This window comes from Protopterus annectens, chromosome 5.part0, assembly GCF_019279795.1.
Source record: "Protopterus annectens isolate FY-2018-M chromosome 5.part0, PAN1.0, whole genome shotgun sequence".
Lineage (NCBI taxonomy): Eukaryota > Metazoa > Chordata > Ceratodontiformes > Protopteridae > Protopterus > Protopterus annectens.
In genome coordinates, this window is record NC_056735.1 from 1171466015 (window position 1) to 1171492275 (window position 26261).

Sequence of the window (26261 nt, forward strand, 5' to 3'; positions counted from 1 at the left end):
TGGTGGAGGGCTTATGCACTGCCACGAGGATGGCTTTGACTGGTGAAGAGATACCGGGAGTCCTAACTAGGAGTGGAACTGGAGCAACCAAGCTGTCAGTTTCAGATTGTCCAGGTTTGGAGTTGGTAAGTTCAACGGATGGGAGATGAGATCCGGAGTGGGATCTAGAATCCAAGGGTGATTCACAAGGTGAGACCACAGGTAAGGGAACCAAATTTACCGAGGCCAGAATGGGGCAATGAGAATCATCTTGCTCCCCAACCGCGAGGCTTTCTGTAAGAGTTGTATCATTAGTGGTAGAGGATGATAGGCATAGAGTAGACCGGGTGGCCAAGCATGCACCAGAGCGTCTCTTGGAGTTTCCCCGGAGGGGGGATTAGAGCGAAGAAATTGTCGCATTTGGTGTTTGATGGAGATGCAAAAAGATCGCAGCAGGGTTGCCCCCATGTTGCGAATATCTGCTTCGCTACTAGTGGATTGAGAGACCACTTGTACGGGGTAAGAAGGGTGCAGCTGAGCTTGTCCGCTAGGATGTTGGTCCTCCCCGGAATGTGCGTTGCAATCAGAAAGCGGTTGGTGGAGATCGCCCATTCCCACACTCTCATGGCTTCGCGGCATAGAGGGTAAGATCTGGTTCCCCCCTGTTTGTTGATATACCAGACCACCGACATGTTGTCCGACTGAATTGCAATCGTTCCTGTGGGGAGGAAGCCCTGAAGTGCTTGCAACGCCAACAGCACCACTCTCATCTCCAGAACGTTGATATGCAGGGAGGTCTCTGTATCGTTCCACGTGCCTTGGACTGTCCTGCCTGAATAATGCCCCCCCCATCTGAGGCGGGAAGCGTCCGTGGTCACCGTGGCGAGAGGGGGAGAGATGCAGAAGGGACGGCCCGTATGGAAGTTCGAGGCTTGGAGCCACCATAGTAGCGCCCTCCTGCAAGCCTTGCTGATAGCAATGGGATGGTGGAGAGGAAGGGATAGAAAGGACCATTGCACTAGCAGAGTCCATTGCAGTACCCGCATGTTCAAACAGGTGCATGGAAGGCGCGTAATCGCTGCCGCCATGGAGCCTAGTGCCCTCAGGACCAATTCTGCTGGTGAAGCCTCTGAATGGAGGATAGCCCGCACATGAAGTTGTAAGTTCCGGATTCTCTCGGAAGTTGGAAGGCTCGCAAATCTCTGGTGTCTATTCTGGCACCTATGAATTCTATGACCTGCGTTGGAGCCAGTAGAGATTTGCCGACGTTGATAGTAATGCCTAACTGTGGGGCTAGATGGAGAAAGAAGTCTCTGGCTGAGCAAAGTAGATGCCTTGTTGGTGCGGTCAGGAGCCAGTCGTCCAGGTAGGGAAAGACCTGTATTCCCTGGAGTCTCAGGTGGGCCGCAATCACTGCTAATACCTTGGTGAACACCCTGGGGGCTGCGGTGAGGCCAAAGGGAAGGACCCTGAACTGGAAGTGACTGGCCCACAGCCGGAAGCGAAGGAACCTCCTGGATCGTTTGTCCATTAAAATGCGGTAGTACGCATCCTTGAGGTCTATAGAGCACATCCAATCATTCTCCCTCAAAAGGGGGAGAATAGATTGAAGAGTGACCATCCGGAATTTTTCCTTGGATACTGACAGGTTCAAGCGGGAAAGGTCTAGGATCGGTCTCAAGTCCCCCGTCTTTTTTGGCACCAAAAAGAACCTGGAGTAGAACCCTAATCCGAGCTGGTCTTGGGGGACGGGCTGGATGGCTCTTTTTCTTAGCAGCTGCTGAATTTCTGCAGCTGCGGCCTCCCTCTGATCGGGTGGTACATCGGGGAGGTTCTTGGATTTGGTGACATGGAGTATTGGTATTTTGTACCCTCTGGATATAATGCGAAGCACCCAGCGGTCTGTTGTGATGGACTCCCATGCCGCTAGGTGTTTCGAGAAGCGCCCCCCGACTGCCTCCAGAGTGGAGCAGCCGGGCAACCCCTCAGGGCTGCTGCGCGGGCCACTCAGAGAAAGGTTCTCTGGACCCAAAGTTTCTCGGAGCCCCTCTGCCCCTGGGGTGGCATCCTCCCTGTCCACCTCTGCCACGGTAGGACTGGTTGTCCGGAGCTGGTTGGAAATGTTGTGATTTTCGGAACCACATCTTCTTCTGACCCTTTTGGTTCCTCGAAAAGGACCGCTGGGGAGCAGAGAAGCGGACTCCGACGGCAGACAACGTTTTCCTATCCTTCTCGCTCTGGACAAGTGTCTCGCGAACTGTTTTGCCAAATAGGGCAGAACCATCGAAAGGGGCGTTCGCGAAGGACACTTTAAAGGGCTCTGCAAAATCGCAATGACGTTGCCAGGCCTGATGTCTCATGACTAGGCCTGCTCTGCTAGCCCTAGCGGCTCCCTCTGTGGCGTGGGACAATAGCCGCATAGAGGTGTTTGAAATCGATCTCAGAGTGGCCATTTGGGTGGAGTACAATTGTTTGTCATCCTCCGACATGGACTCAGGGGGGGATGCAGCATATTATTTGATAAGATCCCGCTGCATCCTGATGACATGTGCCATATAGTTCAGAGACCTTACCGAGAAGGTCGCTGAACTAAAGACTCGCTTCCCTAAGCGGTCCATCAAACGGGACTCTCTGCTCGGTGGATGGACTGAGGGGTTCTCCTGAGCCAATTCCCTCTTTGTGGCTGCTGCCATCAACATGGCATCTACGGGGGGCCCCTTACTCCAATGTGATCGGTCTGAGGGGGGGGCTAAGAATCCTATCCGGGCGTTTCGGTATTGGCTCCACGGTGTCTGGATCCTTCCACGCCCTGGTGGTAATGAGGTCCACCAAGGGGTCGGCCGGAGGGGACACCCAAGAGGTAGACGGGCCTGCCTCAAATGCCTCCAGAAACACGGACTCGTCAGAGGAAGACTTGGGGGCAGACCACCCACCTCTGATTCTCAGCATCTCCATGATGTCTCCAAAGGAGACATCCTCAGGGGGCGATCTTGGGGAGCCTTCCCCTTCCTCCAAGTCCGTGTCCTCGGTTAAGGACTCAGGGAAGTCCACGTGCCTCCTTTTGCACTTATGCTTACGGGGAGCTTCCTCGGGGGGACTGTCCGAGGAGGCCTCGCCAGCAACATCTTGTTCCAATGGAACCATCTGTGACATCGAAGCAGGCTGTCCCTTTGGCCGGGTGATGGAAGCCTGGCCCAGCAGAGAGGGAGTGCAGGGAGGAGCCGATGCAAGGACCGGGGGTCCAGATGCTCTCAACAGAGCCCTCTCCACAACATTGAAGGCTGAGGGAGAGCCACTCTCTAATGGATCCGAAAGTCGGCTCCCACTCGGATCCGATGAAGGGATCGGAGCCGGCGCCGAGACCGTCGGATCCGAGGGACCAGTGGGCTCCAACCTGGACGGAGCTGAAGGCACACTGAATCCCCCGGATCCGAAGCTCGGACCACGGCTCCGGGAGGTCGGATCCGACAGGCTCGAGGGCAGGGTCGGATCCGAAGTACCAAGTACTGTCGGTGCCGACCCACCCCCGGCTCCAACGCTGCTCGGCTCCGAACGCTCCAAACCCGGATAGCAGGTCGGAGAAGGAGCAATAGGGTGGAAAAAGGGTGTTGAGCTCCCCCCCTGGGGGGGGGGGGAGGCAAGAGCACTCCCATCTGCAGCTGGGCCTGGATGAATCTTCGCATCATCCGGTCCAAGTCTGCATCGGATAAACTGAAAGTAGATCTCAAAGAGGCCACCGAGGCAGGCCTGGAATGCCGCCTCGATGACCTCGACGGAGATCGGGTCTCCTCCTCCTCGGGCCCCAGGGAGAAACAAGGGGATCGGAGCCGAGGAGGAGGAGACCTAGAAGCAGTGGAGGGAGAAGCCCGCTTAGCTGGAGGGGCCGAAACGGAGGTCTCGGCCCGCCGCTTGTGGTGCTTCTCCCTCCGTTTCTCCCTCCTGGCCTCCCTGTCCTCTGACACTTTAGCGGGAGTTTGAGTTCCGGACGGAGGCAGGGGGGCAGGAGTGGCAGCGACCACAGGCTGTGGTGGAGCCACGAGAGCAGCAGAGGTAGCAGAGGCCGAAGCCGAGTCCGGGGGTAAAAGTCCCGCCAGGACCAGCTTCGACCTCCGCTCTTTCAGTGCCCTGGGGTTGAACGCTGCACAGATGGTACAGCCTGAGGTAAGGTGTTCAACCCCAAGGCACCGAACGCACAGAGTGTGGCCATCAGCCGGGAAGAGCTTATGGCCACACTCGGTACATTTGGAAAATATGGCTTTTGGGGCCTCAGCCATTTTTTTTTTTTTTTTTTTTTTTTAACAACTACACACACACACAGGCCCCAAAAAGAAACGCAACACACACTCACACACTAACGACCAGCGAAGGGAGGGATAACTAATTAAAGAAATAATAAGGAGCCTAACACTTACACACTTTTACTTGATTAATTTTAACTAAAAAAGAAAAAAATTTTGACAGGAAAAGTACAGATACAAGTAGTAAAATTTTCACTTAGCTGACGAGCTCAAAAGGATCCAGCCATCCACAAGCGCGGCAAACTAGATCTGAGGTCATGGAGGGTTAACAGGGGATTATGGGTGAAGGGAGGAGCTAGGAGCTCGGATCCATTAGCTTGAAACAAGTTGCCGGCTCGGATCCGATATCGGATCCGTAACCCACAGGTTGCTGACAAATGAACATCCTACTTCAGATCAACATTTTCTTGCCTCTGCGTTGTTCCTGGAGAAGGACCTCTGAGGCATAGAAAATTTGATTCCTACAGCATAAAGTGTCTTCCTGTCCTTTTTGCTGCAGGTGAGAGCATCACTGATGGCCCAGACAGTGAAGAGCCATCGTAGGAGGCATTCATAAAGGACGCCTTAAAGGGCTCCATGAAATCACATAGCCTCATCCAAGCATGTCTCCTTAGGGAAAGTACTGAACCAGCCACTTGTGAGATACCTTCTGTTGTAGGGGAGATTAACCTCATTGAAGAAATGGTGACAGAAGATAGAGTGGTCAGCTTGGGAGAAACTTTCTTAAATTCCTTCACAGGCATGGACTCAGAGAGAGAGGCTGAAAGCTCTTTGAACAGATCTCTCTGCAGCCGGGTAAAGTGAGCTAAATAATTTAATGACTTCAGGGCAAAAGTGGCTAAGGCGTAAATGCGCTTTCCAATCCTGTCCAATTCTCTAGACTCCTTGTCAGGTGGATGGCTACTGGCAGTCTCTTCTGCCAGTTCTTTCTCAGTGGCTGCTGCCACCATGATAGTATCAACTATGGGACCTTTCCTCCAATGCTTTCAATCTGCCGGTGGAACAAGGAACCTATCAGGGTGCTTGGGAATGAGCTGAACGGCGTCTGATTCTTTCCATGTCCAGGTAGAAACCAAATCAATGAGGTCATCCATGGGGGGGGGGTCACCCAGGTCATAGATAGGGCCACCCCAAATGCCTCCAAGAGCACTGATGATTCAGGAGGAGGAGGTTGGGCAGACCACTCACCTTTTTGCTTCAAGATTTCTAGAATGTCTCTGAAGGAGACGTCCTCACATGGGGATCAGGAGGATCCTTCCCCCTCATCGAAATGTCTTCAGTTAATGACTCCATCAGGGAGTCAATGTGCCTCCTTTTGCACGTCTTCTTCTGAGGGACCTCCTCAGTGGGTACTCTGGTGAAGTATTGGAAAAAGGGGATCCCTCTTGGACAGGGAGATCCTGGAGGCTGCTCAGGACGGGTTGACTCATGACAGGATGAAAGGGCTCATGGTCCTGACCTGACAGGGGTGTAGGGGTTGACAGCTGGACATGTGGTGACAGATCTCCAACTCGGCAGAAAGCCCTCTCCACTACCTGAAAAGCTAACAAGACCAGGAGAGGTCCTGTCCATCTCCCCCAAAGCCAATGCCACAGGGGGAAAGCAGCTAGGAGTCACACCAGATTTGCAGCCTCTAAAAGGGATCAGACCTAAGCTGTCAAATGGCAAGGTGCCTAAGGGAAGAGATGGCTCCGACAAAGACAGAGCTGATCCCAGTCCCCAGGACCCAGCACAGACACCTCAGCTCCAAGATTCGCTCTAATCCGAGGAAATAGGAACAGGGCTGATCAAGGGTAACATCGACATCGAGGAAGGGTGTTTTCCCTGCACCAAACTGGACACACATGGGAGTCCCGAACCCTGCAACTCTGAGACTGAAAGCCAGATCAGAGAAGAAGTCCTGATAGTATGGACTGGGTAGCTCATGGATCTGACAGAGGATGGAGTAGAGATCACCCCCATCTAGATATAGGCCTTGAGGAATCTCCTCATCATCCTCTTCATGTTCCCCTTGGACTAGCTTTTGAGGATCTGGATGAAGCTGATTGGTGGGGTCAGGAATGTTTGGACTTGACTGAGTGGGCAGGAGATTTGCTCAAAGGTCTCAGATCATGAGTCACTGGAGCCAACACAGCAGCCAACTGTGAAGGAGGTGACTAAGATATATTTTCCCCTGGATACGATGACGCTGGTGGATCCAAGGGGGTAGACACTTTCTTCAGATCTGATGGGGTCGGATCCAAGTTTTCCTAGAGATGGCTTTGGCTTCTAGACGATCTCTCGGGGAGACAGGGAGAGACCTCTGTTTTTGCTTCTTTCGCAGAAGATGAAGAAGTGGAAGGGATCTGAGCTTCAGGAGCTGACGATGGAAGAAAAACCCTCAGTATCAACTTGTCCCATCTGTCTGCTAGAGCTCCAGGATTAAAAGAAGCACAGACTACACACTCTACCTTCAAATGGTCTGCAACTAAGCAATACAACTCCTTGTTAGCATCCTGATTGGGGATTTTATACCCACAGGAAGTGAAACGCTTAAAGCCGGGAGAAGGTTTGTCAGACATGATAACAGCCAAAGCTTGCCAAAAAACAATGGACACTCAACGAAAAGCTAAGCTGGGAAGGTACCTAACCTTAGACTTGAAACTTAAATCAGAACTGAGACTATAACTCTAATTGAATGTTAAAAAGAAGCTATTTACTCACCATAATGTTCCATTTGAGTAGTTGTACTTCATTTGTCTTCAACCTGTGGGTTACAGATCCGTATCAGATCCGAGCCGGCAACTTTTGCTAGCATGAGCTCCGAGCTCCAAACTCCTACCCTTACCCATAATACACCTCTACTACCTTCCATCCCCAGATTGAGTTTGCTGAACTTATATTGAGAACCCGACCTGATGGATTTACTTGTGACCTATACTGCAGCCCGTAGGCTGATCATGTGCCAAGGTCTGGGGGAAGGAGGGAGGGATGGTTGAAGACAAATGAAGTACAACTACTCAGATGGAATGTTATGGTGAGTACATAACTTCTTTATCAGAAGTAGTTTACTTCATTTGGTCTTCACCTTTGGGACAGAGTCCCCAGCTACTAAACTCCTGGGAGGCCCTCATGGAAGGATATTCCTGAGCACAGCGGAACCAAAGGATGCTCTCCTTCTGGAAGTCAAATCCAATTTGTAATGAGAAATAAAAGTATGAGATGAGGACCAAGTAGCTGCAGAACAAATATCATCCAAAGACACTAGACCAAAAAGGCCGCAGACGTAGCCATGGACCTAGTGGAATGAGCTTTTACCTGACCTGGAGGAGACATGCCTCTGTCCTTATAGACCTGCAGGATGCATGAAGAAATCCATCTAGCTAAAGTGACCTTGCTTATTTGCTACTATCTGTGGGTTTGGACCGCTGCTTCACATATTTGGTGAGTTTTCTACAATTATATTCTTCATTTTAAAGTGACCTTGGAGACAGGTTAACCCAAAAAGGGTTTATAGAAATAAACAAACAATTGATCAGATTTACGGAAAATTTTTGTCCTGTGTAGATAGAATTGTAACTGTCTGAGATGTGAAGAGATCGCAGCAAGGTTGACCCCATTCGCTGAAGATCTGTTCCGCTACTGACAGATTCTGAGACCACTCGTAAGGCGTCAGAATGTTCTGACTTAGCCTGTTCGCTTGGACCATCTCGGAATGTGCATTGTGATGAGAAAGCAACCGGTGGAGATCACCCATTCCCACACTCTCATGGCCTCGTGACAAAAGGGGGTAAGATCTAGTCCCTCCTTGTTTGATGATATACCAGACCACTGACATGTTGTCTGACTGAATAGCAATCATCCGCACAGGAAGAAATGCATGAAAGGCATGCAACGCTAGAAGGACCGCCCTCATCTCTAGGACATTTATATGCAAGCAGGTCTCTATGGGGGACCACAGGCCTTGGACTGTCCTGCCCGAACAATGGCCCCCCACCCGAGTTGGGAGGCATCCGTGGTCACTTGTGGTTTGGGCCAGGGCTGGAACAAAGGGTCGTCCCTCCAAAATGTCCAGAGAGCTCATCCACCATATGAGAGATGACCAACAGACTCAACTGAGTTGAATAGGATATGTCAATGGCAGGTCCAACAGGGACCACTGAACCGCTAGAGTCCACTGTAGAATACTCATGTGTAATCGAGCACACGGGAGAAGAGTTATGGTCGCCGGCATCGAGCCTAGGGTCCTCAACACTGATTCCGCCGTTGGAAGATGAGAATGGTAGATCAGGGAGACATGCATCCTCAGGTTTTGAACTCTCTCCGAGGTCAGGAATATTTTGCACTGAAGAGTATCTATCCTGGCACCAATGTCTATCACTTGTACAGGATCTATGAGAGATTTGGATGTGTTGCTTGTAATCCCCAAACACTGGGCCAATGCCAGGATATAATCCCTGGTTTGGGAAAGTAGACTCCTGGTGGAAGCAGTGAGGAGCCAATCGTCCAGGTACGGATAGACCTGAATCCCCTGAAGTCTCAGGTGAGCCGCTACGACCTCCATCACGCTGGTGAACAGCCTGGGGGTAGTGGTGAGACCAAAGGGTAGGGCTCGAAATTGGTAATGATTGATTCCTAGCCAGAAGCGGAGCTTCTGTGCATTTGTATGTGATAGTAAGCAACCTGGAGGTGTAACGAGCACATCCAATTGCTCTCTTGCAGGTACGGCATGATGGACTGTAACGTGACCATCCGGAACTTCTCTTTGGCAATTGACAGGTTCAGGGTAGAGAGGTCCAGAATAGGCCTTAAGTCCCCTGTTTTCTTTGGCACCAAAAGGAACCTGGAATAGAAGCCCGTTCCGGACTGATCTGGGGGGACGGTTTGATGGCTCGTTTTACTAGCAGCTTGGAAATTTCCTGTGCTGCTGCCTCCTTTTGCGTGGGTGGTACGTCCTGGAGGTGTCTGGGAGATATGGCAGAACCCACGAAGGGGACAGAGTATCCTCTGGATACGATTTGAAGCCCCCAGCAGTCCGTTGTTATGGACTCACATGCCGCTGGGTGCAAGGACAATCTTCCCTCGACTGGCTCCAGAGTAGAGCAGTTGGGCAACCCCTCAGGGTTGCTGATCGGGTCTGTCCACGAAAGGTTCTCAAGACCCGAAGTTCCGCAGACCTCTTCTGCCTCTGGGTTGGCATTCATTCTGTCCCCCTCTGCCTCTGGGGAAAGAAGAGCCCTGAGTGTCCCGGGAATACTGTGACTTTCGGAACCACATCTTCTTTTGCCCTCTCTGGTTCTGAGAAAAGGACCTTTGAGGGTTAGAGAAGCGGATCCTGACGGCAGACAGTGTCTTCTCCTCCTTCTCACTCTGGACTAATGTCTCCTTGACGGTCTTACAGAACGGTGTCGAGCCATCATAAGGGGCACCGGCAAATGACGTCTTGAAGGGTTCGGAAAACTGACATAACCTTAGCCAGAAGTTACGCCTCATGGACACGCTGGACCTAGCTGCCCTAGCCGCTCCTTCCATAGCATGGGAGAGGAGTCACACGGATGTGTTAGACACCGCTTTTAAAGTGTCCATCCTCACGGAGAACAAAGCCTTGTCCTCCTGTGACATGGATTTGGGGGGAGACTCCTCCAGCTTCTTAACTAGGCTGCGCTGGAGTCTAGTGACATGAGCCAAATAATTCAGTGCCCTGATTGAAAAGGTAGCTTTAGTGTACACCCGCTTCCCTACGCAGTCTATCATCCACGACTCTCAGTCAGGAGGGTGGACAGAGGAACTCTCCTGGGCAAGTTCCTTCTTAGTGGCTGCTGCTACCACCATGGTGGCCATGGGTGAGCCCTTATTCCAAGATGGCCTATCAATGGGGGGGGGGGGGTTGAGGATTTTATTGGGTCGCTTTGGGATAGGCTCCATGGTGTCTGGTTCCTTCCATGCCTGCGAGGTGACCAAATCCTCCAAAGGATCCGTGGGAGGGGACACCTAGGAAGTAGACGGGCCCATGCCGAAAGCCTCCAGGAACACACTCATCAGAAGAAGGTTTGGGGGCAGAGCAACCTCCCCGCTGGTACAGGATCTCCATGATGTCTACAAAGGAGACATCACTGGGAGGTGACCTGGGGGAACCCTCTCCATCATCTAAGTCCGTGTCCTCGGTGAGGGACTACGGGGAGTCCAAGTGCCTCCTCTTGCACATATGCTTGCGAGGCACATCTCCGGCGGGGCTCTCCGGGGCCGCTCACAAGCCATTTGTTCCTCGGCAGGAACCGTCTGGGGCTCTTCGAGCATGGGCTGTCCCTCTGGAAAGACAATGGGGACCATAGAGCTGAGGAGGAGGTCAGGGGTCTCGATCCGATGGAGAGAACCCTTTCTACCACATCGAATGCTGAAGGAGAGCGAACCTCCTGAGAAACCAATATGAAGGTCGGACTCCCTGGGTCCGATGCGAGAATCGGAGCCAGGCCCAAGGTGGACATAGCTCCGAGGGAGGGAACCTGGCCCGACAAAGTTGGAGTCAATGTAAAAGGTTCCACTCCCTCGGATCCGACATGGCTCGGATCTGAGCTAGTCTGATCTGAAACGCTCCAGGCAGCTGTCGGCGTTCAGGAAGCATGTACCGTCAACGCCGACCCCCTGATCAAAGCCAACCTCGGATCCAAGTACTCCGAAGCCGAAGGTCGGATCGGAGAAGGAGAAATGGGTTGAAAGAAAGGAAGCGAGCTCCCACCTCCAGAGGGAAGGGGGGCTGGCAAGACCCCCATCTGGATCTGTGTACGGATAAAGGGCCTCCATCTTATCCAGATCCATATCCAACAATGAGCGGGTTGACTGTGACGAGGCCACGGACACCAACCTGGCAGGTCAGGGCACCGAGGCCCAAGAGGCTGGACGTGTCTCCTCCGGCTCCAGGGAGAACCTTGGAGATCAGAGCCGAGGGGAGTCAAGGGTCCATGCTGACTTACTTGGAGAAGTGAGGTCCAGGGATCTCTTCCTCTTTTCCCTCGTCTTCCACTCTCTCTCCCTTTCTCTACCTCTCTTCTGCTCCACTACCACAGGCTTTGGTACAGGAGTTTGAGTCCCAGCCTGGGAGGGAGGAGAAGTCAGAGGAAGAGAGGAGGGAGAGGCAGCCACAACAGCCGCTGTGACCTAAGCTGAAGATGAGGAAAGAGTGACGGAAGGAGGAAGAAGACATTTGAGGGCCAACTTGGCCTTCCTATCCTATAGGGCGCGGGGGTTGAAGCCCGCACAAATATTACAAGCCACACTCAGGTGGGCCACTATCAAGCATAAAACACACTGAGCGTGGCCATCCGCTGGGGATAACTTATGGCCACACTCTGTGCAGCGCTTGAAAACAAGCTTTTCAGCCATCCAAATAAGAGAAACATAACCTTAGAAAAAAAAAAAACAGGCAAGATCTTTCTAAATAATAAACACACACACACACCCACTCACAACACTCACTACATATAACACCGAGGGGAGGAGGGGAAGCTACCTCCTACAACACTGAACAAACTACTCTACCTAAAAACCACTACACTTGACACACCAAGCGAGGGGAGAAGAAAGGGGACCTATACTAAGACTAATCTGAAGAAATATATAAAATTTAACTACTCACAGAAAGTTTTAAAACCCACTGCTAGTTGGAACTCAAAAGACACAATGTGAAGCAAATTGTGGCAAAGGAGATCTGGGGATGGAAGGTAGTGAAGGTGTATTACGGGTAAGGGGAGGAGTTGGAGCTCTGGGAGCTGATGCTAGCAAAAGTTGCCGGCTCGGATCCAATATGGATCGATAACCCACAGGTTGAAGACCAAATGTAATTTAACATTAAATGTAACTTCTAACTACAACAAACTAACTAATCTACTTTGTTTTTTTTTTTTTTTTTTTTTACATGAAGGAAGATAAGCAAGAGAAACTCTCCCATGCACACACACTAAAGGTTTTAAGAATAATTACGAAGAGGGAGGTCACTTACAATCCAACACTACTGAAAAATTATGCTGACTTTCCTGAGAAAGGTAAGTATAGCTCTAGAGTGCAGAGATCTACATCCAGTCGCTGAAACGGCAAACGAGATCTGAGGTGCTTGGGTGGTTGCAGTGCATTATGGGTAAGAGGGAGGAGCTCGAGAGTCACATCAAAGTCTGGAGCATGTGGCCGAGCCAGATCCAAAGGTTGGATCTGAGACCCTATCATGAGCAGGAATGAAGACAACATCAGATTGAATGTTTCTTCATTGTAACACATACTGTGCATTAATAGCTAACCAAAAACATTTTGGTTTAGTTAACACAGTATAATACACTGCAAAACATTACAAGAACACAAATTTGTAAATTAAACTCCAATACTGCAGTACTACCTTGTGCAGAATACAATAACCAATGACCATTTTGCAGACATATGCAGGCAGCTTGTAACCCCTACATACGCTGACTTAATAATGCCTTGCTTAATTTTTTTTTTAATTTATATATGCCATCTGTTAGGTCTGCAGTCAGCTTTGGTACTTGTATTTCAGTCATATCTGTGGCACAGAGAGAGAAAATTATTACAACAATCCAGCCAACCTGAGTTTAATTAGCAACCAATGCAATGGAGGAGCTGGCAAAGGAAGTGGGAATGAGCAGATGCTGCTAGCTCATCCATCTTGGGGAAGGGGGTTGCAAACTGTTTGCTAATGGAGGCAGGGAAACAATGTAGCAGTGCATAAGGTCATGACATGCAACTGGACACACCAAGCAGTGTTTGCCATTCAACCAGAGGATCTGCACATATGACACGGTCCAGTATTGTGCAACCTTCTCTATGAGCATACATTTCAGGTCCTCCTGATGGTGTTAGGTACATATTTAAAAATATAAACAAAGTTAAATTTGCTAAAGTTGGAGCAGTACCAGGAGATGCCATGCAGTTTCCAGCTCTGGTGACATTCTGGGTCGGATGCCTTTGAATGTAGGTTGCCCTGATTTTGTGGTGGGGATGGCAGAGAGAGTAGTAACCCTGGTTACGAAACAGAGTATGAAAGCCCTGAAAGAAACCAAACACTGTCCATGGCTCCTGGATGATGGCCTTTCTAGTCAGTTTCCACTACAGCCAATGTTCACTAAGCAGCTTCAGTAAGAGGGACAGAATGAGTTTAAGAGATGTAGGACATGGCTGATGGGAGGAAGGCAGAGAGAGAAAAATGTATTTAAAAGAAATTAAATAAGAAACTTTGTTACAATCATCAAAACTGGTATTCCCAGTGTGAGTAATTTACATTTCAGTGGAAGTGGTTGAACCTCTTTCAAAAGATCTATATAGCATAATGCCATACCTGATAAACTGTTGCTCTGAAAACTGCAGTACAACAATGGTATGCCCTTTCCTCAAATGCCCTGGAATACTTTTCCAGGGCAAGGGATTAGGGGAGGTGCATTTCCTGGCCCCACGCAACATCAAATGATCCCATCCTCCCTATTTTTAGAGACCCTGAAAGAATTATTATTTCACCTACAAGCAGGAGCCCATGACACGGGATTCTGGGCCTGAGTTTGGGCTACTTCTTGATGTGCTCCAGAACAGGCAGAACTGCTAAAGGCTGAGGTTCTCCCTAATGTATAAGCTCAGCATAGCATTTCTGATCAGAGGAAACTGCCACAATCACCTACTTGTAAATATAGCTCAGTCGTTCAAATTCTGATTGAGTGACAATGAGAAAAAATTCTCTTTCCAAGTCAGAATCCAGCCCAGAAAGATTCTGAAACTGATCCTTGTAACTCACTAAGTTGGCTTCATCAACCTCTTATCTCTTCCTTTTCTACTTAATTTGAGACAAAAAAGCATGCAAAGGGGTAGTCAAAAAAGCTGAGGTGTTTGGAGACCTTAAAAGAAAGGGCTCTTTGACATAATACGTAAATTATGTAATACACCCTAGTTAAGCATTTATTATCTGTATGCAGTACTGTTGTTGTCTTTACCAGCTTAGCTGATGTTAGCATAAATAGCAATTGGGTTAACATCTCTAATTCTGGGTTGGGGCGAGGTGGGGGAGGAGGAATCATCAGTTTGGGAAATACATATATCATGTTCTTCTCATCCTTAAACACAATGCCAACTTCCTAAGCTATATCCAAATTGCCACTGACCATAGTGACAGGAAGCTAAACTGGGATGCAGGTGGTTGTTGCTACCTCCAACAATAAGGGGTGATGAACCTAGATCCATCTGGTTGGAGTGTTTTCCCAGCTGGTTCCAAACTCACTAGCAGCCTAAACAGTGAGATTGATATAAAAGCTGTGTTTTGCCGAAAGCTAACTACTTATGCACTGACTTATTTATTTATTTTTCTGTTAAAAAAGGCACAACTACTGCACTGGTCTACCTGGTGAGTCACTTCCAACCAGAAGATGGAAGGCAAGTGAAAATCCTATTGAAGGAACTACTTTCTACAACAAATGTGTTAATTCAAGTGGCAAAGATACAATCACAGTCAAAATCTGCAAAAAATGTAAAGGGAGTGCTTCTCTTTCAGAAGATGAGATATCTGAACCGCCAGAATAGCTTTACTGGTAATGCTGACAGACCTTCTCATGCACAGAATACTTAAAACACAGGTAGTTGTTATCTGACAAACAGCAGCGGCAGAAGGTGCATGCCAGGGAGTCTGACATAACTCCACATAAAGCTTACAGCATAAAAGGGATACAACAGGGTTCCTTTCCAGGTACAAAAGGGGTGTTAGACAACTTTAAAGACTCTGACTGGAGTGGGCATTTGATGACAAGACACATAACATTATCAACAAGTAGCAAAGACCTTGTTCAAAGAAAACAGACACACAGCGTTACAATAATAGAAGCTTTATGGAAAAACTTCAAACAAGCCAAATGGACTATCTACTCACCTTTTCATTGACCACTTCTCCAGTTTCGTTGACTTCTGTTTTTGAACTTGGTCCCTTAGCTGGTTTACTCCACTCTACCAGAGGATCATGCAAAAAGGTCTTCAGGACACTATATACAGAAAGGGATAGGTCATAACACAACAAAATATCTAAGAAAGTGGTCAACTTACTACATTTTTCTGACACCCTCCTCACCAAAGTTTGCAACTATCAAACCTGCCAGTGCCCACAAGCTTCCTACTTTAATCCTCACGTTTATCAGGCATATGACTGCCTCTGAGTGGACACTGTCTCTGCGCGAGATGTTTGCCAGGAGGATACCAATGCAAAATAAAAGAAATGGACCATGCAGAAAAAAGACAAATGATTACATCATTCAACTTTTCCTTGCTACATCTTGACTGTGGTCAAAAGCAGCACAAAAGAATGACACCACAAAGCATCTTCTAGAATGCTCACTTCTGTTTATGCTGAAAGAGTCTGACAATCTGAATTTCTTTTCTCCATTCTCTTAATGGCTTAGTTCTTAGAATCCTTTCTGCTACTTTATGAATGTAATATTCTGTATAGCTGTGTTATTCTCTTAAGGACCTACATTCAAAAACCTGCTAATTTTACTTCTCAAACTACACTCCACCCCAATTTTATTCTCATCCCTTTCCACTCTAACTTCTAACCTTGTGCTTGTGTTATGTATACGAGCCTTAACTGCATAGGTCTAAAAATATCCCTTCAAATGAAGCGATCCGAACCCACCTTGTTCTATTTTGAGAACCAAATTATCCAACTTGAATCTTGCGCTCTTCCCCTTCTGAAAAAAATTCCTTCAACTCTTTAGCAATTATGCTCCACAACTTCTGCTCTGGTTTATAAAAATATGCCCGATCTGTATATAAAACTAAATCAACTATAAATATTTTCACTGCTTGTCTCATTATTCAGTATCCAAAAATCAAGGGCTTCCAGCCTCACAATTTTTTTTATTATATTTTTAGTTTCTTCCCACATATCCTTATCTGTTCACAGTAGAATCATTTTTAAGACATGCGCCTAAATACATCGTATCATGACCCCATAGATATGGGTATTGCTGAACCAATTTATGTGAATATATAGTTTGCTGCTATAACCTTTGATTTATTCTCATTTACTTTATATCCTGAAAAGACTCAGAACAGTGTAAAATATTCCATAACACCAAGATATAGTTTTCTGCATTTATCATGTACAAAATAATATGTCAAAACAGTGAAAGAAATATTAACCGGTGTATTTCACATGTGGCTATTAACTGGTGTATTTCATATGTGGCTTGATTTAGAGCAACAGGTAATCGGGGAACTCTGACCCTAAAACTCACAGTGGTGGCAGTGCTACCATGCCAGGAAGAAAGCTGTTGGGAACTGGAGACTTCCTCTAGTCTTCTCTGAGGCGTGTTTATGAGTTAGTGTGCGTACATGTGAAAATAATTTGTGTGACAGTCACCATACTTAAATAGGCACTGGAGGATCTGGATTCACAAAAAATGGTGAGGCTATGGCCTGGGAGTGCTGTAAGTGACATGTAAGTAGTCTTCTCTAGGTATGGCTGTTGGAAGCCTATACCCTGGACAGCAGTACATATTCATTTTATGTTCTTGGAGCGAGGATGTACTTTGTAAACTATTTATTCAAACAGACTTTGTGTACTTTCTTGCTATTACTTCACCCTTGGTTTGCACTGATGGGATTCAAACCCCACTGATTTCAGCCATCTTGATCTCACTGGATAGCATCCTGCCATCTGGATGTCACATTGGTGACAGTGGTGCATTCATATTGTAGCATTTAGGGTCAGTGGTTCCAGTCCATCTTCATATTTGGTAGCAGTGGTGCCAGTCAAGCATTACAATGGATATGGCGTCAATGGGTGGTGGTTTGGTGAATTGGAGGTTTCCACTTGTCCTGAAGCACAAGACCTACTTTTCTGAAGAAACCATTACAAAATGGCATCTCTGGTGCTTCCCTCCTGAAGATGCTTGAAATAGAAGAGATAAGGTGCCACTTCTTTTTTGGCCTTTCTTCTCCATTAGGGAATTCTGTAGTGCCTTTTGTGAAGAGCAAGGGTTGTCTCACAGCCCTGGCACATGGTAAAACAATTTTGGTAATAATGTTTATTTAAAAAATACACACAATTAAATTTGCATAATTAACTTGAGGTATTATGATTTTTCATCATACTGGAAAAATATGACAGAACTGACAACTGAAATCTTTCTCACAAAAAAGGTAAACAACAGAGGGAGGACTGTGTAGGACTATCTGTACCCTCTGTTAGCACTGAGAAAGACAGGTCTAGAGGTGGTTCACCATTCATGAACAGCTGAGGAGTTAAGCTACCTGTTTCCTCCTTATAACAGAGATGTTACAACAAAAATAAGGACCTACTTGTTCAGACTGCCATGAAGATTTACTAAGTCCATTTCTGCTGACTAGGTAGTTAATGGGCTTTGACTGTTGTTTGTATACACTATTTTCATGAAAATTTCCTTATCAACAAGTAAATGAGCCTTACAGCTACAAACAGATGCACACATGTAGCAGTTACACACACACACACACACACACACACACATATATATATATATATATATATATATATATATATATATGTGTGTGTGTGTGTGTGTGTATATCAAATCATCTAGGAGCATCCTTACTTCATTCATGTGAATGAACAACTGACACAGTTATTACCTTTTTTAGTAATCACTTATGACTGCTTATTACCTCATCAAAGGTTCTCTTTGATCACGCATTAACCTCATTGTCACTTCACAGGCTCTGCGGAAAAGACCTTCAGTTCCCATTGGACCCATAGCATGAACCATATTGTGGGTCAACCGGAAAGGGACAACTTCTGGATAATCAAATGTTTCACCCTCAAAATAAGCAAACACAATGTTACAAAACAAGGTTTCAGAAATTCAGAATTAATTTGGTACCAAGATAATACTATTAAGCAAATGTTACAGCTAATGCAGGAAATAAAACAATGTGATATTTCTTAGCTCATATCTCGGCAATCACAGCAATAAGACAAAGTAACTCTATGGAATCCTTCTTTCTCAGCTGTTCAGTCATTAGAGCAGCCACAACCACAAAATCATTAGTGTCACACACAAAGTATAAGTACATAAAAAGCAGTACTGAATTCAGTGTACATTTAGGTTACAGAACAGGGAGTCCTCTAAACCATGCTACGGGGTTTAATGGGAGGGTGAATAAACTTCTTAAAGGGAATTCAAATCTGGCAGCTCTTTGGCTTACATGGATAAAGCCTTGACTATGTCTCAGACAATCAGAGTTTGACTAGTGGCAGAGGGAGGTGGGAATGCTGCAGGTAATGCAGGCTCAGTCACTTAGGGAAGTTGGGGGTAAAGCCAGTCCAGGGAAAGGACTGCAAACAGGGTACAACATGTGAGGTAGAATGCATCTGTCCCTACACCTAAGTGTAAGACTGAAGTCACAGTCACTACAAAATTAAGACAGTGCAAAATCCTTCTCTTCTCCAAAGACAACAGTACCACTCCCAGTTTCTGACTTTCACCCTAAGGGTAATTAATAGGCTGTAGGGCTCTTGCCCTTGTTCTAGGTGAAACAACTTAGCCAAAGAAGTCTGTGAGGAAGGCTCTTAGATGGCAAGCATATATCTTCAGAAAAACTAATGAGGCTAAAAGGCATCACAAATACCAACTGCTAGTTAGTACCAGGGGAAAGAGGAGCTGACACATTATGCTACTAATCCTAGGTGGATTAAATAACACAGGGGACTACAGAACGGGTTGAGAAGGAGAAGCTATGGCACAGAGTGGGGGGTAGAATAGTGACATGGGTTACACTATGACAACAAATTGAGCATCTGACCAAGTAAAGACCGACCTTTATATGTTTATACATGTGCATATCAATTACATAATGTGAAAGACAGCTGAGAAAGGTAGGCAAAACTGTAAGAGCTGTGCAACACACAAAGGAGATTTTTAGCCTTTTTAAGGTTACAATCACTGCACAGGCAGAGTGAAGGACAAAACAAAGTATTCTACATGAAGTGAAAAGAAATATTCAGGATGCCAAAATAACTAATGCAGGAGACAGATGGACAAGTGACGGACAAGTGACCTTATGGGGTACTGTGTACTCTTTAAGCAAGGGTGGCAAACTAGCATTGAAACTAAACTGCAAAAATAAAGTTACCAAAGTTCAGTTAAAATAAGTAAGGAGTACACATTCATGCATATGTGTAGGCTACAAAACTGAAATGAGAAGCATCTAGGTCAAATAAAAATGGGAAAACAAGGAAAAAACAGTTAAATGCTGTTGCAAAGACAGAGCTAAGAATACAGAGAGCTAGAAAAGACTGATTTTAGGTGACATTCCCTTAGGCGAAACAGTCAATACCACCACCAGCTGAACACACGCCCGTGAAAACAGGATAATGGGTGTGACTGTCTCCAAGTTCAGGAATGTGAATATGAGAGTGTTCCTATGTATACATGAAGAAAAGACATACTATATCTTGCAGGTGACAAAGACACTAGTGCAAACAGAAAAGGAGATTACAGGACTATTTACAGACTACATTTGCCCAAATATAGGTAGCATGTAAGATAAGGTATTCAATGGCAACGTTTACAGGACGGGCAAAAAGGAAGAGAGGAAAGTACAATTGTGTAAAATCTTACCATAACAGTAGATGTCCTTCTCTTCACTGTTGCAGTATTCCTTACGTCAGGGATCTCCTGCCAAGGATAGCCCAACGTCTGGCCAGTATACCAAAGATTTTAGTATTTACAGGCACCATACATCATACATATGCTGCCTGCACTAGGCATAGGGCGTAAAGGTGACATGCAGATGCACACACTTCAGAACTGAAAAGCCCCAGGAGGAACAAAGATTTTACACAACTATACTATGTCCTTCCATATCACTGTTGCAGTATTCATTACATAAGGGAGAGTATAAAAGCTCAAGAAGAAACCTGGGAGGAGGATGGCACTGAACAGCTCTCAAGAAACCCATGCAAGTTAGGCCTAGCAAAGCGAGCCTTAGCCCTGGAAATAATATCCAATTTATAATGTTTAGTGAAGGTGTGGAGAGAAGACAAGTAGCAGCCTCAAGGGTGGAAGTGATATCCAGCCCTTTGAAGAAGCAACAGTTATGGTTAAGTGACCCTTTACAGACGTGGAAAGACTTTTGCCATGAAAAGAATAACGAAAAGAAATGGCTTTAGAAATCAAGGAGCAGGTGGATCGACTTAGAAATAGCTAAACCCAAAGACCTGGGATGAAAAGAAACAAAAACCTGCTCAAATAACTTTAGTTTCATCTAAATATCTGAGCTGCCTATGCAAGTCCAAGGTGTGAAAAACCTTCTCACTGGCAGACTGTGGGGAAGGAAAAAAGGAAGGCAAATGAATAGACCGATTAAGGGACAACTCATTGACCACCTTGGGCATAAAAGATTAATGTGGAGAGGCTCCCTGTCCCTATAGAAAACTAAGAAATGAGAGACAGCCATGAAAGCCTGAAGTTCAGAAACCCTCTTGGCTGAAGTACTGTAAGAGCCAAAAGAACAACAGTCTTCCCAGTACAGTGCTGTAAGGAAGCTAAAACAGCAGGCTCAAAAAGGAGCCTGATTCAATTTTCAAGAACAAAACTGAGATCCCAGGAAAGCGGAATAGGTTTCCTGAGAGGCCTGATATGAAGGACGCTTTCAGAAACTGTTAGACCTCAAATCTAGAGGCCAGAGGATATGTCAAAGGTAGACAAGCGGAAATTGCTGACAGGTGAGCTTTAACTAAAGAATATACCAACTGAGCATGGATCATATTACACAAATAAGAAAGGAGTAGATGAATCTCTGCAGATAAGGGATCCTGATGGTGAGAGAGTCACTAGACAGAAAATCTCTTCCATTTGGACAAACATGATTTCCTAGTAGTGGGCTTCCTGGCCTCCTACAGATCCAGAAGCACGTCTTCAGAAAAAAAGGTTCCTAAAAGGGATCAAAACCCTATCACTCACAGCATCAGCTGAAGAGTGCACAAGCGAGGATGGATAAGAGACCCCTTGTTTTGTGCAAGAAGGTCTTCCTGGTGTGGTAAATTGTGGTGACTGCCCCTGGCCAAGTGAGAAAGAAGTGGGACCCAATGTTGTCTAGGCCAAAAGGGAGTCACCAACAAGATTTTGAATAATCTTACCTGATCTTGTGCAAGACTCTCTCGCAACCAGGAGAAAGGGAGTGAAAAAGCACAGAAACATCCCCTTCCAAGTGAAAGACAGGGCATCCACTTTCCAAGCCAGAGGAGTTGAGATTCTGGAACAGAAAAGAGGACGTTGTCTGCTCAGAAGGGATGCAAAAAGATTTACCTGAGGAGTACCCCACTGATGGATAATGTCCAGGAACACATACATCTCTGTGAAGCATTTGTTCATGAGCTTGTGTGATGGACCTGCTCAAAGAGTCTGCCACAAGACTGTGCTTTGAGGGAATGTAGACAGCCTGAACAGTCACTTGATACTGGACAGCTATATCCCAGACCTGAAGAGCTAGTCTGCAAAGGAGGTAGGACCTTGTATTTCCTTGCTTGTTGACATACCACATCACTGTGGCACTGTCTAAGAAAACATTGAGGGGCCTTGGATGAAAGAGGGTATGAAAACCTGATGAGCTAGAAGCACAGCCCTCATCTCCTTGATGTTTTTTTTAAACACCTTTATTGAATTATCACCAGTGACATATGCAAATTTCCATTTATATAAAAGCAATCAAACTGTATTAAGTTCACATTTACAAACATTATATTTCACATATATCACTATATGTAATAAAACCTAAGCAACATTACATAAATTATTCAGTTCCTGCCTTTTTTTTTTTTTTTTAAAAAGGCATCTTTATTACACCATCACTTACGACATAGGCAGTCATACATTTATATAAATGAAACAATCCACACTGACACAATTCTAGTTGCAAGCATTTAACATCACAAATCATACTGAGACACTCCCAGTTGCAAACATTATACATCACTTATAATTACCCCAATCATTTTCTGTCAAACATTACATAGCTCATTTAAGTCCTGCTTTCTTTTAAACTTCATTCCTCTACCCTGTTGTACTTTTCCGACAATTCCCATTTTTCCTATGTAGTTTGCTCCTACCCTTTTCTAAAGATCTCAATTCCAGTTGTTTTATCTCTGTTACTATATTCACTACTTCTAGTACAGTTGATTTAGATTTTGATTTCCATTTTCTAGCAACTGCTTTTTAGGCAGCCACCGTAATTAGACACAGCAAGTCCTTACTACGTTTAGGCAATTCTGATTCTGTATCATGGCTCAAAAAAATCCTCTCTCTCATCACAGCAATCAGCCCATCCAGCATATCAGACAGTGCATCTCACAGTGAATCCTTAACTCTGCCAATGCACCGCACTCCCAGAAAATATGTTCCCAATTAGCTTTCTTCCAAGTCATCTCCAACATTTGCTGCCTGAGAAAGAATTCTCTGCAGTCTACTTGGGGTATAAAAATATCCAAGTAAACACTTCCAAGCAAAAATCCTAAATCTTCTAGATTTTGTTGCATATTTGGGAGACATACATATATCCTCCCATAGTTTCTTTGTGAATTGCTTGCTCAGTTTCTCTTTCCAATCCTTTCTAACTTCCTCTGATTAATTTTTATAGTCAACATGCAATATTTCATATGCTCTACTAATTATTCCCTTTTTAATGGCAGCTTCTGTTCTAGATTGTATTAAAAACTCTACCAGTGCTGGTCTTTCGTTTAAGAACCCCCCCCCCCATTTCTTTCTCTTTGCCTATACTCTGATATATCCTTGATAGGGAAAACAATCTCTAACCTGCAGTCCAAATAAAATCATAGCATCTTCCCATTCTATCATCTTTCCCTCTCTACTTATTTCCTCCAATACCTTGTTTCTTTGCCAAATTTCTCCAATAAATTCCAGCCCCCTCTTGATTATTGTCTATATACCTAACTGCAGGCATCCCTTTTTGTAGAATCTCCTTTCTCTATACCCTGTGTTGGCTTAGTTCTGCTACTTTATGGATCTAATATGGAAAATACACTGTATAAACCATAATGAATACTTTATGGATCTAATATTCTGTAGGATTATGGTCATTCTCCTTAAAGACCTGCGTCCAGAATCCCAGTCTCTCCTTGTTTCTTGAGCTTCCCCCTGTATCAACATCATCCTTTTCCACCTTGAATTATAGTTTTCTGCTTGTGCTATCTATAGGAGCTTTAACTGTGTAGCTCTGAATACCCCTTGAAATTGAGTAATCCCAATCTGCCCCATTCTACTGGAAGAATAATCTTATCCCACTTGACTCTTGCTGTCGTCCCTTCTCAGATAATGTTCTTCAGCTTTTTATTAACTGCTATCCACAACTTCTCCTCTGGTTGATAAAAACTTGCCTGACCTGTGTACAAGACTAAAGGAACTAAAAACATTTTGACTGCTTGTATCTTACTATCCATGCCATACAGCAAAACTTCCTTTTTCTCAGTTTTTGTATTATGTTTTGTTTGTTTCTTCAAACATATCCTTAACTGCTACACCAGAATCATTTTAATTCATACACCTAAATACTTCATTTTATCATATCCCCATAAATATGGATATTGTTGAACCAATTTGTGTGTGGGCACAGAATTTGCTGCTACTGCATTTGTTTTAGCTTCAATAATTTTGTATCCCAAAAAGATGAGAAACCATCTCAAAATGTTCCACAACACTGTCTCGTTCTGGTTTTGTCAGGTATAAAAATCATATAATTTGTAAACAGAGCCAGATTTTCTTGACTACCATACCAATTTTACCCTTGAATTTCTGAGTCCCTTATTTTCTTTTGCCAATGGTTCTAAATATAATGCAAATAAAAGGGGAAAGAGGACACCACTACCTGTTTCCTCTATCAAGCAGAAATGATCAGAGGACCCCACACATTTTAATGTCTGCCTCCAATCCCTTGTATATCCTCCTAATCAACCTTATAATTTTTTTCAGGAAATGCAAATGCTTCCATTGCCCTGCTTATAAAGTCCAAGCTTACTCTGTCAAATGCTTTCTCTGCATCAGGACCCATCAACAACAATGGTATTTTCTTACATTCTGCTTCCCTCTGGATCATCAATATTCTGTTAATGTTGTCAAATGTTTGCCTCCCCTCCACAAAACCACACTGATACATATCTATCAATTTTGGCATTATTTGTGCTATTCTTTTAGCCATTATAGACATAAACACTTTATAATTATGGTTTAGTATTAAAATGGGCCTGTATGAAAATAGATCTGATGGATCTTTACCCTCTTTAGGTACTACAGCTATCACTACTTTCTTTCAGGATGTTGGTACTTCTCCTCCTCTTAAAATACTGTTAAAACCTTCTAGAGCTTTATCATTTTTTTCCCTCCTGGCGTCCAAACGTCCACAGGAATACCATCTATTCCTGGGGACTTTCCTGTAGATTCATTATACATAACAATTTTATCTCATGTCCTCCTATCCTAGCTATTAGAAACTGAGCCTTATCTACTTCTAACCTTGACTTATTTAATTCTTCCATAAACATTTCCATTTGTATCTTTTCTTGATTTCCACATTTCTCTGCTTTATAGACTTTCACAGATTTATCAAAATATTTCTAATACTTCTACAGGATCTCTTGTTATCTTCCTTGTTATAGGTTCCCTAAGCATGGCGGCAGCCCTTTCTATTTTCTGCTGCTTAAGTTGTTGTGCTAATTTTTTTGTGCTCTAGAGTTATCAAAAATAGTTGCTTAACAGCAATCTTTCTACACTCATGCATATTATTGAGGTAATCTCTTATTTTCTGTTTAGCATTCTGCAGTTGTTCCTCCTTTTGTTCTGTGAGGTTTCCCCTATTTTGCAAAACTTTAAAAAAATGTTCTTAACCATATTCTCCTTTTTTTTATTTCCAACCTTTTTTTAAATTCCATTTTAATTTTATCCCACTCCCTAACTATGTTTTCAGAAGAAATTTCTAACTTCTTTAACAGCCCCTGCATTATTTCCACTGCCCATTCCTTAAATTTCTGTTTTCAATAAATAGGTGGGAATGCACAAGTATCTCATTTTTATTTCATTACCCCATGTTTTTATTTTAGTTATTACTGGCACATGATCTGACATAGTTATTGGGTGCACATCAAGACCTTCAATTAAATGCATAAATGTAAATTCTGTCTAGCCTAACCCAGTTTTTGTATCTTGGGGAATATGTAAAATCACTCTGAACCCCTAGTACTGAATTCACATCTTCCATGCCTTCAAAAATCTATCCTCCTTTGTTATATGGTCCCCTCTGGGCCCCCCAGACAGATCTTTACTTTTGCAGATCAAATTTCAGTCATCTACAAGTAATATTTCTTGCTGAAAGCTGATTATTTCTCCCAGAATTTTCTTAAGCTCCATTATAGCAATTTCCAGTGGAATATAAATGCATGCCAATGTAATCCTCCTCCCTTGCCAGTAGCCTCTTAGTACTACCAATCTGCCATTATCTTTTTTTTATTCTTTTCTATCACTATTGGAGCTCTACTTGCATTAATGCAAGTACTCCTCTTTTCCTTTGCCACAGGCATTCTACTGAATAACCATCCTGAAAACCTGTTTATCACATATTTAGTTCTTTCCAAGTGTATTTTCTTCATCCTGTAGCATAGCTAAGTGCACTTTACATTTTTAATATAGTTCATTACTCTTTCTTTTTTGTATTTATCTGTGAGAGCATTCACATTTAAAGACATTACAGAAAGCATAATTTTCTCAAAAAGTTATTATTCACACATTTTACGTATAACAGCTTTTTTTATTAAATGTCTAGTTCCAGCTTTTGTGTTACATGCATATACTGTGTGGCAGGTTAAATCTTTTATACAGTTGTTTCTTGTCATTTCAATTTCAACCTATGTCACATCTTGCAAAACTTTTTGTTTTACTGAAAGCCCTAAACAAACCTCACAATACTCCCCCTAGAACCTGTTATAAC

At 44.8% G+C, this 26261-nt stretch overlaps 1 protein-coding gene across 1 annotated transcript in view; it reads right to left on the reverse strand.

Moving 5' to 3' along the window:
• Nucleotides 1–26261, reverse strand: part of ATR (ATR serine/threonine kinase) — a 1835177-nt gene that overhangs the window by 35270 nt on the left and 1773646 nt on the right. The window contains exons 45-46 of the mRNA XM_044071973.1: nucleotides 17934–18085; nucleotides 15166–15274 (exon numbers count right to left, since the gene is read on the reverse strand). Of these exons, the coding sequence (XP_043927908.1) occupies nucleotides 15166–15274; nucleotides 17934–18085 (261 nt within the window). The remainder of the gene's footprint in view (nucleotides 1–15165; nucleotides 15275–17933; nucleotides 18086–26261) is intronic.